Raw genomic sequence first — 18,602 nt, 5'->3', positions numbered from 1 at the left:
TTATTGCCGTGAGCTCATTGACCTGCACTGATGTGCTGGAATCAGGGATGGGAAGGGAGGGTCCCTGTCCCGCCCCTCCCCCCTAGAGCGCTCTCCCAGGAGGCACCTGCAGCTGTGGGCTCTGGGGGCCTCAGAAGGGCAGGGGATATCTTTCTAGAATGGAAGGTGGCAATGAAGACCGATGAGCTCAGGAGAAGATGGGTGTTGGGAATGGTTGTCATGGGATTAGGCGTTCATTGGCAATGAGCATGAGGCCCCATAGCAGCAGTTCATCCACCTCTCCCCCAATAGTCATGTCTCTAACCTATCCTGGCCCTCCCTTTGCCCTTGCCCTTTGTGCAGCTCACAGTGAGGGCTCCCTGTCCTCTACCCCCTTACTACAACCACACTGCAGGGGAGGCCTGGTTTGTTCTCATCGTTGGCCTCTGTGCAGGCAGAGACAAGGTCCATGGCGACACAGCCCCAACCATGGCTCTTGTCTCTGTCCCACATGGATGTCCGTCTGTTGGCGTCTGAGAAGAGGTTGGAACGGGCACTCCCTTGTAAGCCTGCCTGATGGAGGATGCCAGAGCAGCGACGCATGAAAGATCATGATGTATGCTGATAGGAACAGCAGGAGGGCATATGGACAGCCTGGGAGAGCCGTGTTTGCTTGCTTGCTTGCTTGCTTGTTTGCTGGGCTGGAGATGGGAAGACCCAGGCACGGTCCATCCAAGGAGCTGAGAGAAGGCCAGAAGGCATGCAGAGAGGATCCAGGGAGGGGGGCGTGATGGGAGTGTGAAGATTCGCTCTTCTGACCAGGCAATGCCCGGAGCCTGCTGGAAATGGTGTATGGGAGGCATCCTGGTTCTCCAGCCTTTGTATGGCTGTTGGGGTGCAGGTGGGAAAAACGAAAGAGAAAATCAGTTGACACAGAGTTGGAGCTCTGCTGGGGGAAAAAACGCGATGGTGTAAGAGAAAGCCATGGACCAGTCTTTGTTGCTAAACAGTTCAGTGAAGGATGAAGTGCAAGGGACATTTCAGCTCCAACAGGCGCTCTGTGGCGCGTGTCCAGCCTCCAGCCTGGCTCTGAGTGCTCCGGGGCGGCCGCCAGGAGGCGCGCTGGGTACGGCCGAGGGCCGGGCTCTCGGACCTCCGAGGGGTCCCTGCCCTGCGCGCCGCCGCCACCCTGGGTGTGCGGCCACTCCCGGCTGGCCGCCCTCCTGGACTCACCGCCCAGGACCCTTAGCTCCGCCCTGCCCTGCCATTGGAGTAATTCAGCCAGTGAGAGAGCCGAGGCGGGGCGGCGCGGCCAATGGCGCGGGCCGGTTTGATTCAAAGGTGCCTATAAAGCGGGCCCGCAGCCAGGGCTTCTGCCCGTGCGTGGTCCGGTGGGAACGCATCCATGGCTGAGCGGCCCGAGGTGATGGACGAGCTGCCCGCCGCCTGCCTGTCGCCGTGCGGGCCGCCCAACCCCGCCGAGCTCTTCAGCGAGGCGCGGCGCCTGGCGCTGGAGGAGCTGGTGACGGGCGGCCCCGACGCCTTCTCGGCCTTCCTGCGACGCGAGCGCCTGGGCCGCTTCCTGAACCCCGACGAGGTGCGCGCCATCCTGCGCGCCGCCGAGCGGCCCGGCGAGGAGGGCGCGGCGGGCACCGCGGCGGTGGAGGACTCGTTCAGCTCGTCGCACGACTGCTCGTCGGGCACCTATTTCCCCGAGCAGTCGGACCTGGAGCCGCCGCTGCTGGAGCTCGGCTGGCCCGCCTTCTACCAGGGTGCCTACCGCGGCGCCACGCGCGTCGAGGCGCACTTCCAGCCCCGCGGCGCGGGCGAGCGTGGCCCCTATGGCTGCAAGGACGCGCTGCGCCAGCAGCTCCGCTCGGCGCGAGAGGTGAGCGGCTCCGTCCAGGTCGGACAGGAGTCCCCCTTCGAGATGGGTCTGCCCTCTCTGCGCTTTACGCCCCTTTCCACCCACCACGGCAGGTGGTTCCACCGGCCTCTGCTCCGCTGCACTCTGCATGTCTCTCCTTTGGGTCCGCAATCCCCCTGGCCACTCTTGGTGGCTTTTGTACCGGGGTTGTAGTTCCTATTAGGCATGTCTCTGGGAAAGAGAACAGAAATAATGTCACTGCCAGGGATCATTTAAAAGCAAACCACATCACCAGTTTTTCCGGGCGTCAGCTGGTGCTAGGTCTCACGTCCAGGGGACTTCTTAGGCAAAGAAGGCCTGTCCTTGGAGAGAAACAACAGGAAGATGGCCCCCCAGGGACCCGTGGTTACTGCTCAGAACTTTATGGATCTTCTCTCATGGGCAGCAGATAAACACAAAAGTGGTCCCCTAGCTTCTGGCCGGAGGAGGGAGGGAGGCCAGCCCTTCTGTGGTTGAATGGGTCAGGGCTAGGTGGGAGCCGTTCCGGTCAGCCAGACGACTTGGGCCTCTCTGTTCTCGGTGAGTTTGGCCACTGCGTAGCTGGGTGCAGTGGGAGGTCTTGTCTACCTGCTGTCAGGATGTGGCAGGGTCCTGGGGTCCAGGAGGAAGGACACAGCAGCACAGGTGGGTGTGACAGTGGACACCTCTGTCCAGCACGTGGACAGCCTGTTTGCTGTCTGGCAGTGTCCAGCTTCTTGGCCTGTGGCCACTCCAGGGACGTGGCAAGTAAAGCTGTGGAATGCAATAAGGCCTGTTGCCTTATGCCGTGAGTGGCAGGGTTGCCGTGACTACAGTGGCCTGTTGGGTGTGGGTTGGAGTCAGTGCTCTGATGCCATAAATGACCTAAGGTCCTTTGGGTGCTGCCAACATTTCATTTGTGGGTTCCGTTAAAACGGTTTTATTTCTTTTTTGAAAGGTAAATTTGTGGGTTTTGTAAATGGGCACTCAGTTCCCTTTGGGGAAGATGGAGCCATACAGATAATTCTAGAACATGGAGCTGAGGAAGGACTCGGGCATCTTGATAGCTAAACACACTTTGAAATCCACTCAACAGGTACTGCGTGATGTCCTCGAAGACAGGGCACTGGGCTGCACTGGCATGCGGTCAGATCTTGGTGTTTGCCTCATGGAGCTTTATCGGTCTTCACCAGGGAGGTGTGTGGACCCACCTGTGTCTTGTGGCGTGGTTCTGAAGGAAGCCCGAGCAGTGGGCACAGGGAGGGGTGCCAGGGGCCCTCCTGGCACTGCAGCTGAATGAATGGTTCTGGGCTAGGCTCTCTCTGGCGGCTCATAGACCACGCTAGGTCACCCAAGGCTTCGGATACAGGCTAAGTGCTCAGTGGATACACAGTGGCTTGTCTGGTGTGCTTCTGCTCATTTAAGCTGTGTGCTTCAGGTGCCAAGGGACTGGCAGGAAGAACGCTAGTTCAGTTGACTGTCTGCAAGTATCCGTGCCCTGCTCGATGCGACGGGGCTTGTATCTCGGCTGACCCCTCCGCTCGCTTGGTTTCTGTATGCCTTTCCTAGTGAGAGATGCTGTAAATACACATGTGGGATGTATTGCACGGATTCAGGACAAGCCAACAGCTTACTCGGTGCTATTTGAATTAAACCAGACCTGGAGGAAGCACCGCTTTGGACCCCTTGAAAACCTGTGTGTTCACTCGCTAAGGGAGTTTTCAGCACAGTGTTGAACCATATGGAGCATCTGCCTCGAACATGGGACTTGCTCGACAGTCTGCCCCTCGCCACTCCAGCACTCCTTCAGTGTCTTGTCTCTGTTGCTGTGGGAATCAGTGTTTGGCTGGGCCACAGCCAGTGCCTGGAAGGGCTGCCTGACCTCATTCAGTCATGCCCTGCTGATGGGGCTTGGCTAATCCCAGCTTCTGGAAAGGAACCCACAAGCAAAGTTTGGCCTCCCGGAGGAGCCCGCTCACCTCCCAGCCATTGTCCCTGTCAGTTGCTGGTCCCTTTGTGCTTTTATTCCAGAGAGGCAACTTTTGCCACACCCTCACTCTTGAGCCGGCTTCTGCTAACCTGTGCATGAGCCCGGCCGGGAGAAGTAGCAGCCGAGGAATCTGCCGGAGGTCGCTGGCGTGTCGGGACCTGTGTCTGAGCTGCAGTTATCCTGTGCTGGCCCAGCCCTCCGGTGCCTGATGCTGGATCCGGGGCACTGTGTTCAGCTCCCATGGCAACGCAGAGCAGGCTTCTCAGCCTTGCCACTGCTGTCACTTAGGGCCACGGAATTCTTTGTCTTGGGAGGTTGTCCTTGCATCATAGAATTGTGGTATAATATGCACCACAACACGTGCTGCTTTTACCAGTGTTGAGGGTTCCGTGGTGCCATGTGCTTCCTCATTGCTGTGTAGCCACCGCCAGCATCTGTCTGCAGAATTTGATCTTTCCAAAGAATGTGCCATTCTGCACCCCTTCCAGCTCTGGCGGATGCTATTCTGTCTGCCACTGTCTGTTTTTCCCTCCCTCCCTTTCTTCCTTCATTTCTACATACCTACCTAGCTACCTTCTTACCTTCCTTCCTTCCTTTCTTTCCTTCTCTCCTTCCTTGTAGATTTATTTATTTTTCTTAGAAAGGCATATTTACAGAGAGAAGGAGGTACAGAGAGAAAGATCTTCTGTCCACTGATTTGCTCCCCAAGTGGTCACAATGCCCGGAGCTGAGCTGATCCATTCCAAAGCCAGGAGCCAGAAGCTTCTTCCAGGCTTCCAAAGCGAATGCAGGGTCCCAAGGCTTGGGCCATCTGCCACTAGTTTCCCAGGCCACAAGCAGGGAGCTGTATGGGAAATAGAGCAGCTGGGAGATGGACCGGCCTGCATGTGAGATCCCAGTACAACAGCTGGAGCTGAGCCGACCCAAAGCCACGAGCCAGGAGCCTCCTCTGGGTCTCCCTTGTGGGTACAGGGTCCCAAGGCTATGGGCCATCCTTCACTGCTTTCCCAGGCCACAAGTAGGGAGCTGGATGGGAAGTGGAGCAGCTGGGACATGGCCTATTCCAATGCCAGTGCCACACGGGGGAGGATTAGGTTCTGCGCTACCATGCCTACTACATTTCTGTCTTGTTTCCACCTTACATCTGTCAGATAGGGAAGTTAAGGAAGGTTGGTGAATGAGCCAGTCCAACAGAGAGCTCTGTCACTCTAGGAAGGAAGGAGGACAAGCTGGGTTCCAACAGGGAGTGTCTGGACTTGCCCTGAACCACACGGGCCATTAGTCTCATAGTGTCTTTAAATTCATGAAATTAGGGCCTGGCGTGATAGCCTAATGGCTAAGGTCCTTGCCCTGCATGCACTGGGATTCCAAATGAGTACCAGTTCTAATCCTGGCAGCTCTGCTTCCCAGGCAGCTCCCTGCTTGTGGCCTGGGAAAGCAGTAGAGGATGGCCCTGCCACCCGTGTGTCAGACCTGGAAGAGGCTCCTGGCTTCAGATCGTCTCAGCTCTGGCTGTTGCTGCCTCTTGGGGAGTTAATCAATGGATGGAAGATCTTCCTGTCTGTCTCTCCTCCTCTTGGTATTTCCAACTTTCCAGAACAAAAATAAACAAGAAAAGAATCAGTTCTTTTAAAAAAGAATTCATGAAATTAAAGCAGATGAAAGGTAAGATGGTAGCATAGCAAGCTAATCCTCTGCTTCGGTGCCCACATCCTTTATGAGTACCAATTTGAATCCTGGCTGCCCCACCTGCAACCCAGCTCCCTGCTTGTGGCCTAGGAGGGCAGCAGAGGATAGCCCAAAGCTTTGGGACCTTGCACCCACGTGGGAGACCCAGAAGAAGCTTCTGACTCCTGGCTTCGCACCAGCTCAGCTCTGGTCATTGTGGCTGTTTGGGGAGTGAACCAGTGGGTGAAAGACCACTCTCTATCTTCCCCTCTCCCCCTCTCTGTAACTCTGACTTTCAAGTAAAATAAAAAAAAAAATCTTAAAAAAATAAATATTCATTAATCATTAAGGGGCAGGTTTTTGGTCCACATCCCGGTTGTGACTGGGTTTGAGTCCCCAGTTCTGATTCCAGCATCCTGCTGTTGTGCGCCCTGGAAGGCGGTACTGATACCCCAAGTGGTTGGGTCCCTGTCACTCATGGGGAGGTTTGGGTTGCATTGTGACCGCCCAGTTTCAGCCTGGCCTGAGCCTTGGTTGTTGTTGGGTAAACTAACAGATGAAAGATTTCTCTGTTTCTCTTTCTCTGTCTCTGCTTTTCAAGAAAATAAAAATAAATTTAAAAAACAAGGTAAAAATCCCTCCCATAGAAGGCTCTGTTGGACTTCAGAATAGTAGACCATGTGTGTTACCTTGTAGTTGTCAGTCCTCGGCTGCTTTCCCAGGTGTGTTAGCAGGACGCTGGGCTGGGTCTGTTAGCATGTTAGCAGGGCTGGGTTGGCACTGGCGCAGACAGGACATGAGCCTGCATCCGCCGTCTGGCAATGGCTTAACTCACTACCCCTCAGTGCTAGCCTCTTTTTTTTTTTTATTATTTAATTTTATTTCTTTGGATTTGAGGAGTGAGGAAAGAGTGTGAGCATGTATGTAACCTCCTCTGCTGGTTCACGTCCAAAATGCCCACCATGCCTGGGTCTAGGCATGGGTCAGGAACTGGGAATGACATCTGCATCCCCCATGTGGCTCTCATTATCGCTGCTGCATCCCGGGGTCAGCATCGCAGGAAGCTGGAGTCAGGAGTTGGGGTTGGGATTGAACCCGGATCCTCCTAGGCAGGACATCTTAATTGCCAGGCCAGACAACTGGTGGTTCTTTGTTTTGTTTGTAATCCCTGATGATAACATCAGATTGTTATTTAAAGATTTTTTTTTTAACAACTCCCAGGGAGTTAACTTCTATTAACATGTGTAGTAGCTAGGGAGAAAATGCATCTTTTTGCTCTCCAGTCAGGATCTCTAGCAGAGTGAGAGTGGCAGGGGCTCTGGGGGGACTGGCCAGCAATGCTGGCCCTTACACATCTGGGCAGATGCACGTGTGCAGATCTCTGGTCAGATTCCAAGTGCGTTGCATACCTGGTCCTGCTCTATGAGTTGGATGGACAGGGAGGGTAACTGCGGTATGGGGTGATGGACACAAACTTCCTGCTTCATGCCAAAGAAGAGCTGGAATGAGAACTGGAATGACTGGCCCCGAGAGGCCCCTTGAGGAGGCTGTACCTGCATCCGGTCAAAGCCCAGAGCAGCCCATGGAGGCTGCATGAATCATGCCTTTTGGAGCTGGAGGTGGCCCTGCGCTCAGGACACTGAGGCTCAGGAGAAAGGACTTGCCTGGGGATACTGGCAGAAGTGGGACTGGGACCGTCTGTCACTGTGGTGTTCTCTGCACACCGCCGAAGAAGCCAGCAGAACTTGCTTGAGCACACTGGTGCCTGAGAGCAGAAGAGTCCAAGTCCAAGGTCTGAGTCTGCACCTATAAATAAAGATGCAGCGCCTCCCACAACCCTGGCTGCCCCCGCCAGCAGGGCTAGGTTCCTATGGGCTCTGCTTTCATATGGACTATGTATCCATGGATGTCGTCACACTGTGCTCCCAGCAGGGCATAGTCGGAGGGACTGAGGGACCACCTGTGATGATGACATCATGGCTGCAACAGTGCAGGGGTGCCACCCAAGCTTCTGATCAGCTGGATGTTCCTCTGGAGGGAGGCATCATCTTGGGACCATTTTGTACTGAGTCCCAGATGGGTGTTGACCCCAGGGTCATCTCTCAAATGTTACCACTTGCTCAGCCTTTCCATGGGCAGGCTCTGCAGTGCCCGCAGTGACGCATGGGCTGCTGCACCTTCTGGGGGTGTCTCCTGTGTCCATCTTACACTGTGTCACAGGGAGCAGGTGCAGCGACCAATCGCTGCCATGCTTCAAGGCCAGGGGTACGCTTGGGGTCCTGCATGTGCAGGGTGAACCCTAATCCTGCAAGATGAGTCTGGATCCTTGTTCAGCCCTAGGAGGGGTTGTCTCTTGGGATTTTTGAAAGTCCCAGATTTGTCTCAGCTGTTGTTCAGGGTTTGGTCGTGAGGCGAGGAAGGCTTTCCTGCATCTCCCACAGTAGGACTGCCGCTCCTGCTTGTGCTATCACAGGAAGGAAGGTTCTCTTTGGGGAAGGGGTGGCAGGGAGAGAAGCCTGCAAACTCTCAGAGGGTGTTAGGGATCAGCATCCAAATCCAACATGTGGGAAATCCTCAAACAATGAACCCAATAGCAAATGGGATTCTTCCCTAGTAACAAAAGTGGTGATTGTGTGATTGTTTTGTTAACAAATTCCCTTTGGCAGGTGCTTTGTGCTATGGCCCGGGGTGGCTGGGCAACACCTCCATCCAGCATCCCTGTCTCCCTGGCCAGCAGGGCTGGGTTCCCTAGGTCTGTTGTCTCTGCAGCAGCACCAGAGGTTGTGCCCATGGCTGTGGCTCTCATCACACTCTGCCAGGCTTACCACCTGTCTCACACTGGATTGTGGGTTCGGGGTAGAGCTGCCTCCTCAGAGCCCAGGCCTGGTTCAGCTGGGCTCACCTGAGTGTTTAAGAGAAGAATAGGGTATCAGAGAGGCAGGCGGGAGTCTGGGCCTTGCTCTCACTCCTGCACCAGGGCACTAAGGCCTCTAAGAAGGCTTCGCTGCCCTTGGACGCCCTCTCCCCTCCATCCCTCTCTCTCGAGCTTGTTTGTGCCCGTTTCCCTGCACTTGAGCCTCCCCCTCCCTCCCCTGCTTGGCTTTCCCATGGCCTCTTCCTGTGCCACTCTCAGTGCCTCTTCCTGGCCCGTTTGTATTTTTCAAGAGTTATTTGAGGGGCTGGTGTCTTGGTTTAATAAGTTAAGTCTCTGTCTCTAGTATCTCCTATTGGCACCAATTCATCTCCTGGCTCCTTCATTGCTGATCTACCTCCCTGCTTGTGGCTTGGGAAAGCAGCAGAGGAGTGCCCAAAGCCTTGGGGCCCTGCACCCACATGGGAGACGTGGAAGAAGCTCCTGGCTTCAGACCAGCTCAGCCCTGGCCTTTATGGCCATTTGGGGAGTTAACCGTGGAGGGAAGATTTCTGTCCCTCTGTTACCTCCTCTCTATAACTCTGCTTTTAAAGATTTATTTATTCTTATTGGAAAGTCAGACTTACAGAGAGAAGGAGATACAGAGAGAAAGATCTTCCATCCACTGGTTCACTCCCCAAGTGGCCACAACAAATAGAGCTCAGCCAGTCTGAAACCAGGAGCCAGGAGCTTCTTCCAGGTCTCCCAACTGAGTTCAGGGTCACAGGACTTTGGGCCATCCTTGATTGCTTTCTGAGGCCACAAGCAGGGAGCTGGATGGGAAGTGAAGCAGCTTGGAGATGAACCAGCCTTCATGTGGGATCCTAGCTCATGCAAGGTGAGTCCTTTAGCCACTAGGCTACTATGCTGGGCCCTGTAACATTGCTTAAAAAAAATAATAATAGTAAGTAACTCTTTTTGCTTGTTAAGATTTATTTTATTTTTATTGGAAAGTCAAATATACAGCAAGGAGGAAAGACAGAGAAAAAGATCTTTCCATCTGTTGATTCACTCCCCAAGCAGCTACAACAGCCAGAGCTATGCTGATCTGAAGCCAGGAGCCTGAAGCTTCTTCCAGGCCTCCCATGTGGAGGCAGGGTCCCAAAGCTTTGGGCTGTACTCTACTACTCTCCCAGGCCACAAGCAGGGAGCTGGATGGGAAGCAGGGCTGCTGGGATTAGAACTGGTGCCCATATGGGATCCTGGCTCGTGCAAGGTGAGGACTTCAGCGGCTAGGCGCCAGGCCCTGCTCTTTTTGTTTTTACAGCTATTTATTTGAAAGGCAGAATGACACAGAGAGGAAGGTAGAGGAAGGCAGGAAAGAGAGGTTGATCTTCTACCTACCAGTACACGCCCCAAGTGGCCACCACAGCCAGGCTCCTGGCAGGTTCCAGGCAGCCAGGAGCCTGGAACTCCATCCTAGTTTCCCATGTTCCACTGCCTTCCTGGTGCGTTTGCAGGAAGCTGGATCAGAAGCAGAGCAGCCAGGACTTGAACTCATGCACTTTGATATGGTTTGTTGATATAAACAGCAGGTTAGCCCACTGTGCCACACACTGACCTCAGACTCATTTAAACCGGTATCACTGGCCTTCCTGTTACCATTCGCTGGTCCTTTAGAATTATTTGAAGTTTGCTATTCTAGAAACCCATCACGTACCTGCTATGTTGCAGGTGCTTAGGTATGCGGTCCTGGGTGAGAAGAGGTGCGGCTGGGTCCCTGACCTGCACAAGTTTCTTCTGTCCAGTTGAAGTCCTCACTCATGACTCACACGGGCCGCGTGGGGAAGGATTAAGATGGATGCCTCCGTAGGCATTCAAGGCCTTCCACGATCTTGCTCACTCATCCGGTCTTTGCCAGGCATATCCTGTGGCTCTTCTTTATGCATGTTGTGCGTTCCAGCTGGCCTGGTGGGGACCCCAGTGCTCTGCACCTCCCTCTCTTCTGCCATCACGTGGCTTCCTGGCAGCATGCCATCAGCTTTGTGACTCTCACATGCTCACATCCAAATCTTCATTTGTGATTCAAGTCAAATGCCATCTCCTCCAGGAAGCCCTCCTGGCTTTTCATGTGTTAACCATTTGAATGCCTGTGCATATCAGCTGCTGCAAGGGAGGTAATTTCTTATTTCTCCTTGCCCCTCCCTGATGGCTTTGCGTTCTATTAGAGACCTTATTTGATTTCCCTTCTCTGCATGTCTTCCGTTGAGGGGGAAGTTGGGTCTTTGTCAAGTCCAAAAACACCATATTTCTGCCTAGCACAGTCGGCACAGGAGGTTCCATCTACTTCTGTGCCCTAAGTGCAGAATTAATGTGACACTTGGTGACAGGATCTAATGGTTGATAATGGGAGGGTGGAGAAACCCTTGCAGCTCCAGATTGTTACAGAGTCCCTGTGTTGTGGCCTCCTTAACCAACACCCCCACTGCAGGGCTGGGCCTGAAGCCTTGGGGTTTTGACACCTGAACAGCTTGCTGAGGGCTTGGGTTAGGGTCTGGGGGTGATCGGAGGCTGGAGACCCCTCCCTTGAGAGTGAGGAGAGCTGGAGCTGACAGGTGTCTGTCTGCCTTGAACTGGCTTGGTAGCTTGAACTGTGGACGCGTGAAGTGATGCCAAGGGGTCTCCTGTAGCTTGTGGGCTCACACTGTGGGCAGACCGCAGGGTGCTGCAGAGTGTGGTTCATGCTGCAGGGAGAAAGAAGCTCCAGCTGAGGAGGTGGCATTAGGGAGATGGGCAGGGGCATCTGTGGGCCTGCTGTGGTCACTTCCTAGCTGTGTGTTGGTGGATGGGTGGAGTTTTCCAGATTATAACAAAAAGATCAGAGATGATGATCCCAGATTGGGCAATAATCGAAATGGCAGACTCAGGAAGGGGTCTTGGAGAGGATGTGTGGTTTTTAGTTTAGTTTTGTTTTTTTAGGAAAGATGTACTTATTTGAAAGGCAGATTTATAGAGAGAGGGGGGAGACACAGGCAGAGATCTTCCATCTGCTGTTTTCATTCCTCAAATGGCCACAATGGCTGGGGTTGGGCAGGTCTGAAGCCAGGAGCCTGGAGTTTCTTTCTGATCTCTGGGTGTAGGGTCCCAGAGCGTAAGCTGGGAGCTACATTGGAAATGGAACTGCCAGGATTCGAACAGGTGCCTATATGGGTTGCCAGCAATGCATGTGGAGGCTTAACCTACTGTGACATTCCACTGGTCCCAATCTATGGTATTATAGAAAGCTGGAGCCTGGTGGGAAAGTCATAAGGGCAAGGCAGCAGAATTGGGCCCTAGAAGCTTGCGAACTTTGGTGGTCTGATGAGCAGTTTGCTAGGTAGACAGGGCAGTAGCTTAATCTAGATTTTTAAAAAAAGATTTATTTATTTTTATTGGCAAGGCAGATTTGCAAAGAGAAGGAGATACAGAGAGAAAGATCTTCTATCTGCTGGCCACTTTCCAAATGGCTGCAATGGCCAGAGCTGAGCTAATCCAGGAGCCAGGAGTTTCTTCTGGCTCTCCCATGTAGGTGCAGGGTTCTAAGGTTTTGGGCCATCCTTGACTGTTTTCCTAGGCCACAAGCAGGATGGCAAGTGGAGCGGCCAGGACATGAACTGGCCTCTATTTGGGATACTGGTGTTGCAAGGGGAAGGATTAGCCAGTTGAGCCTTGGTGCTGGCTCCTTAATCTAGATTCCTTTTTTTTTTTTTTTTAATAGAAGACTGATGGAATTGTAACTCCTTATGAAGAAATGTAGTGTCGTGGGGCCCGGCGCGGTGGCGCAGTGGTTAAGGTCCTCACCTTGCACACCCGGGATCCCATATGGGTGCTGTTTCTAATCCTGGCGGCCCCGCTTCCCATCCAGCTCCCTGCCTGTGGCCCGGGAAAGCAGTCGAGGACGGCCCAAAGCTTTGGGACCCTGCACCCACGTGGGAGACCCGGAAGAGGCTCCTGGCTTCGGATCGGCATAGCATCGGCCGTTGCGCTCACTTGGGGAGTGAATCATCGGACAGAAGATCTTCCTCTCTGTCTCTCCTCTCTGTATATCTGCCTTTCCAATAAAAATAAAATAAATCTTTAAAAAAAAAAAAAGAAATGTAGTGTTGTGACAATTTGGGAAAAATCAGTCAGGGGTGGAAAGTGAGGGGAGGGGAATGCCAGACTATACAGAATTATATGATAAAACTCAAAAAATAAAATAAAAATTAGAAAAAAAAATTCCCCATGTGCAGGAGCATGGCTGGCAGGCAGTTGGGGATGCAAACTAGGCCACATCACACTGAGCAGGGCCTGGAGGCCTGAGTGTTCTTGGGGATGGATGGGTGTGTGGTGAGGGGAGGCCTGTGACAGTGCAGCCAAGGATGGGAAGAAGGGTGCAAGGACTATGATGTCTTCTCGCAGCTCTGAGCTGAGCCCAGAGGACAGTGCGCTCGCAGGAACTGATGCTTTCGGGGCTGACCGCCTGTTCCTCTCTGCCTCCCCGCGTAGGTAATTGCCGTGGTGATGGATGTCTTCACAGACATCGACATCTTCAGGGACCTGCAGGAGATCTGCCGGAAGCAGGGGGTTGCCGTGTACATCCTTCTGGATCAGGCTCTGCTCCCCCAGTTTCTGGATATGTGCATGGATCTGAAAGTCCATCCTGAACAAGAGAAGGTTGGTGCTGTCTATTTCCGGTTTCATCACAAGCAATGTGTGAGATCCGTGTGGTATCTGGTGATGGTTCCCCGCTTCCCCTCCTCTTTAAACGAGGGAACTGAGGCCCTGAGCAAGGTCATTCACCCAAAAGCACAGAGGAGAGGAACAACACCCATTTGTGGCTTGGCAAGTCCATTCCTGGGTTTCTACCCAAGAGAAATGAAAAGCTGTGTCCACACCAAGACACACAGCTGAGTGTTTATAGAGACAATATTCATGCTAGCTAGAGGGTGGGACCCATCCACTGTCCATCAGCTGATAAGCAGATAGACAATGTGCCAACTGTTTACACAATGGGGCATTATTTAACCACAGATAGGAACAAAGAACTGACACATGCTACAACACGGATGAACCTGAACATGTTTTATGATGTGAAGGAGGCTGGTCACAAAGGATTGTTCATTAAATCATTGCATTCACAGCAAAGACCAGAATAGGGAAATCTACAGATAGAAGGTAAAGTGGGGAGGGAATGAAGGGGGTGAGGGCTAAAGGGTGCAGACCTTCTTTCCAAAGTGGTGAGAATGCTCTAAATGTGACCATCAGAATGGCTGCATCGAGCCACAAATATGCTTAAAAACTATAGAATGGTCCCATTGAACCAAGTGGCATGTCAGTGATGTCTCAGTGGCTGAGAACCCCAGGGCTGCGGGAAGGTGCTGTTTGCAATGGGGGCTCCAGGAGGCTCCACTGGGGATCACAAAGGGCCCTGTTTGTTGAGCTCCTGCTCTGTTCTGGGTACTGTTTGGCCTGCTTCAAAGAATATAGGTTATTGTGGGTCTAGCACAGTGGCACAATGGGCTAATCTTCTACCTCCAAGTGCCGGGATCCTATATGGGTGCCAGTTTGTGTCCTGGTTGCTCCACTTCCCATCCAGCTCCCTGCTGTGGCCTAGGAACACCTTGGGACTCTGCACCCACATGGGAGGCACAGGGAAAGTTCCTGGCTTCAGATCTACTCAACTCTTACCATCACAGCCATTTGAGGAGTGAAGCAGCAGATGAAAATCCATGTCTCTGTCTTGCCTTCTTTCCATAAATCTGCCTTTCCAATAAAAATAAGTAAATCTTAAAAAAAAAAGTACAGGTTTTCTTGGTCATTTGCATGCCACTTTATATGCATTTATGCATATTATTTTGTAGGGATAGTTATGCATGCACATGTACTATATGATTCTGTATACTTAAAAAAAAAAAAAAGAAGTGGGGCCCGGCGCAGTGATGCAGTGGTTAAGGTCCCCGCCTTGCACACCCGGGATCCCATTTGGGCGCCGGTTCTAATCCCAGAAGCCCCGCTTCCCTTCCAGCTCCCTGCCTGTGGCCCGGGAAAGCAGTCGAGGACGGCCCAAAGCTTTGGGACCCTGCACACTAGTGGGAGACCTGGAAGAGGCTCCTGGCTTCGGATCGGCATAGCATCGACCCGTTGCGCTCACTTGGGGAGTGAATCATCGGACGGAAGATCTTCCTCTCTGTCTCTCCTCTCTGTATATCTGCCTTTCCAATAAAAATAAAATAAATCTTTAAAAAAAAAAAAAAAAAAGAAGTGACAGAGAGGGACGGATTTACTTCCCAAATACCTGAACCAGCCAGGGCTGGGTCAGACCAAAGCCAAGGAACTGTAGCTCAGTCTGGGTCTCCCATGCATGTGACAAGAACCCAAGTATGTGGGCTGTCATCTACTGCCTCCCAGGCACATTAGCAGGAGGATGGATTAGAAGAGGCATTCCTCCGGATTTTGGAAGTGTCTGGCTACTACGCCCTGTGTGCTATTGCTAGGTAGTGGCCCTCAGTGGCATGTCTGCCATGAAGTTTTTTAGGAATTATAAACTAAAAGTCTTCATCCCTTGCCCTCCGGATGGGAGTCACTGTTTTTCCTTCCTTCTCCTCCCACTCTCATGCTAACAGCTGATGACAGTGCGGACTATTACGGGAAATATCTACTACGCAAGGTCGGGAACCAAGATCATTGGGAAGGTTCACGAAAAGTTCACTTTGATTGATGGCATTCGAGTGGCAACAGGCTCCTACAGGTGAGTCTCCAGCCGGGGTGTCGCACGTTCCTGCAAGCCTTCCAGAAGCAAGGGCGTTGCCCAGGGAAGGGTTCCCACTGCTTCTGAGCGACAGCCTTCCTGGCCATGCGTTCCTACAAGTGCACCTCTGCAGACGTGAGCTGGACAAGCCTTCCACTGGAAGTGCTCGGCTGGGGTGGCCTCCTTTGTCCTGTGGGCCACAACAGGAAAATGCAGAGGTTGAATCTGCCTCAAGACCACGGAGCCAGTGAGGCCCAGATTCAAGCCTTGGCCCAGGCCTGCAGAGGAGGAGTTGTAGGTTAACAGTGACAGGATCAGGGGTCCTGGTGACTTCAGGCAGTGGACCCCGCCCACTTGAAGGTGAGAGCAGATGCCATGTGTCTGCATCAGTGTTGGAGGTAGAGCCAGAGCTGTCGTCTTTGAACTTACATTCTTGACCTTGCCTCAAACCTTGTAATTTAGTGCTAGCAAATTCTAGCAAATTCTGATCATGCTTCGAACCCCACCTTTGAAGTCTCACTTTGGCTTTGATGTCTTAAGGTAGAGAGCCCGGAAGTAGGCTGGCACATGGCAGTAATGAGTGGTTTGTACTAATCTCCAGAACTCATTCCATTGCTACTAAAGTGGTTCTGATGGTTGTGTGTCCTGTCACTTCCACGTGACATTGTCCAATCCTATGCATGAGGTGTATCTTTGCAGTTTAAAAAAGAAAAACTCATTTTTGAGGCAATGTGTCCTGACTGATAATTATGTCTTCCACCACTTGGTTCACTCCCCAAAAATATGGGCCACACTGAAGCTAAAAGCCTGAAACTCAGTAGGGTCTCTTGGGGAAGTGGCAGGCACTTGTGAAAAGTGACCCAGCACCTGCTGCCTCCCAGGATGCACCTTAGCAGGAAGCTGGATCAGAATGAAGCAGGCGCTCAGAAACTGACAGACATCCCGAGTGGTGTCTCTTTTTTTTCTTCTGGATTTATTTATTAGTTTGAAAGGCAGAGTTACAGAGAGAAAGAGAGAGAGAGGTAAGGAGAGAGAGATCTTCCATGTGCTGGTTAGATGGCCATAATGGCCAGGGCTTAAGACCAGGTCGAAGTCGGGAACCAAGAGCTTCATCCGGTCTCTTCACATGGGTGCAGGGGCCCAGAGCTTTGGGCCGCTTTCTGCTGTTTTCTCAGGCACATTAGCAGGGAATTGGAGGTGAAGCAGTTGGAACTGTCCTCGGGCCCTGTGTGATGGCTCAGTGTCTAAATCTTTGCCTTGGAAACACCAGGATCCCATATGGGCAGCAGCTCATGTCCTGTCTGCTCCACTTCCCATCAAGCTCCCTGCTTATGGCCTGGAAAAGTAATAGAGGATGGCCCAGAGCTGTTGTGACCACTTAGGGAGTGAAGCAACACAAGGAAGATCTTTGTTTCTCCTTTTTTCTGTAAATCTGCCTTTCCAATGAAAAAATAAATAAACCTTTAAAAAATAAGATAAAAGAAAATGAGAGAAAGGGACAATGACAAGAGAAGGAAGAAACCCTACCAATGCTGAAGACTTGGAGGCTGAGGACTGTCCAGGATGATGCACTGTGTTAAGATGGTTGGCTGTTCTACCTTCTGGTCAGCAAGTTCGTCTTTTCCATGTAGATGCTAAGGCTGTTTGAAGTTACACTAAATGGTAGGTATGGTGTCACCGAAGTATGACTCTTATGTGGCAAGGTCTTGGCTGTCCTTGATAATAAATGAGCTAAAATTCCTCCCCTCACCAGCTTCTGTCTGATTTTCACCCTTTAGTTTTACCTGGACCGATGGCAAATTAAACAGCAGTAACCTGGTCATCCTGTCGGGCCAGGTGGTGGAACACTTTGATCTGGAGTTCCGCATCCTCTATGCCCAGTCAAAGCCCATCAGCTCCAAACTGCTGTCCAGCTTCCGAATCAGTGGTAGGTTTGACCACCTCGCCGAATGGAAGCCACAGCCCAAGGAGCTTACACTGGGCAACCTGCTGCGCATGCGCCTGGCCAGGCTCTCCAGCACACCCAAGAGGCCAGGGCTAGAGGCGGACGGGCCCGAGGAGGGTGAGGCTGAGAGCAGGCGCCCTGCCTCCCCATCCTCCACCCTTGGTGAAGACGACCACCTCCACGGACACGAGGACGACTACAAGGGCAGGAAGGCTGTTCACGTAGCCACCCAGACGGAACCAGAAGAGGAGGTGGCCTCCAGGAGCGCAAGGGAGGTGGGGACACAGACCAGCACCAGCAGAGCGTGCGCCGGCACCCAGAGCACAGTGGCCACCAGGGTGGTGAGTTCCCAGACCACGATTTGCGCCAGGTCCGCCACCACCCAGACGGACGCAGAGGAGAGCTGTGTCCTTTCTCAGGGAGCCCAGTCCAAAGAAGGGTCCCCTGTATCCAAAATGTCCCTGTCCAGGTCTTCCAGCTTGAAGTCCTTGTCCTCTCTGTCCTCCCAAGGCTCTGTGGCGAGCTCCGTTGGCTCCCACACTTCCATCAGGGCCCCCGACTTCCACCATCCTGGCTACCCCTCGCTGCTGGGCACCCCTCACCTGGAGCTGTGCTTGAGGGATTCGCTTAGAAACCTCAACAAGGAGCGGCAGTTCCACTTGGCCGGCATCAGGTCCCGACTGCACCACATGCTGACCATGCTCTCCAGGAGAACCTTGTTTACTGAAAACTACCTCAGCTTCAACTCTGGAAACTTCCCCAGGGCCTCCGTGAACATGCTGACTGTTAGAGATGTCTCGTTGTATCCTTCCTACCCCTGACGGCTCAGGACCCTAACTCCTGCCTCCACAGAGCTTCCTGCTGGTTGGAAGCCACATCCCTGTGCCCGGCTTCTCTTCACCTGCCATCACCTGGACTGGCCTTCAGTTCTACAACCTGACTTTCCTTTTTGTCATGTGTAAACCAAGATTTTGGTTTTACGGTTGCAACACTATTGGTACAATTTTTTGTGTGTGTTTTTTTTTGTTTGTTTGTTGCACAGCTTTAATATTGATATCTCCTCAGACAGTGTTTAGGTGTTCTAAGGTGAATTCAGGTAAGAGATACAATACTTGTGTGTCTCACATTTTTCTTGACTTTTGTGCTTTCTCTTGTTGAGATTTGAGTCACTACTACTTTTACAATCACCAACCTATTTAGAAATAAGAGAAAAAAAAACCTGTTTCTTAATTATTTCTCTTTAGAATATCTGTGTTGTTAAAATTAAATAAATACGAACAACATTGGTTTCATTGTGCAAGTTTGTTTTTCTTTCTGACAGTTTTCTCTTTAATACTAGAAGTATGTCACAGATAAATGTTCGTGGGGCCAGCGCAGTGGCAGTATTGGTCTCCCTTTTGTGTCCTGCCTACTCTACTTCTGATCCAGAGCTCCCTGCCTGATGGCCTGGAAGGCAACAGAGGATGGCCCAAGTCCTTGAGCCCCTGCACTCACATAGGAGATCCAGAGGAAGTT

At 52.4% G+C, this 18,602-nt stretch overlaps 1 protein-coding gene across 1 annotated transcript; it reads left to right on the top strand.

Annotated features, from left to right (window-relative positions):
* The first annotated feature begins 1,375 nt into the window (after positions 1 to 1,375).
* On the top strand, positions 1,376 to 18,290 carry FAM83D (family with sequence similarity 83 member D). Its single transcript, XM_040981105.1, has 4 exons — positions 1,376 to 1,867; positions 12,901 to 13,068; positions 15,018 to 15,142; positions 16,921 to 18,290. Exons 1-4 carry the CDS (start codon positions 1,385 to 1,387, stop codon positions 17,906 to 17,908), a joined length of 1,764 nt encoding a protein of 587 aa, XP_040837039.1. The 5' UTR covers positions 1,376 to 1,384; the 3' UTR covers positions 17,909 to 18,290.
* The last annotated feature ends 312 nt before the right edge of the window (positions 18,291 to 18,602 follow it).

The sequence above is a fragment of the Ochotona curzoniae genome, unplaced genomic scaffold (assembly GCF_017591425.1).
Source record: "Ochotona curzoniae isolate NIBS_2020 unplaced genomic scaffold, NIBS_Ocur_1.0 contig_3520, whole genome shotgun sequence".
Taxonomy (NCBI): Eukaryota; Metazoa; Chordata; class Mammalia; order Lagomorpha; family Ochotonidae; genus Ochotona; species Ochotona curzoniae.
This window is presented reverse-complemented; position numbering and strand designations above follow the sequence as displayed.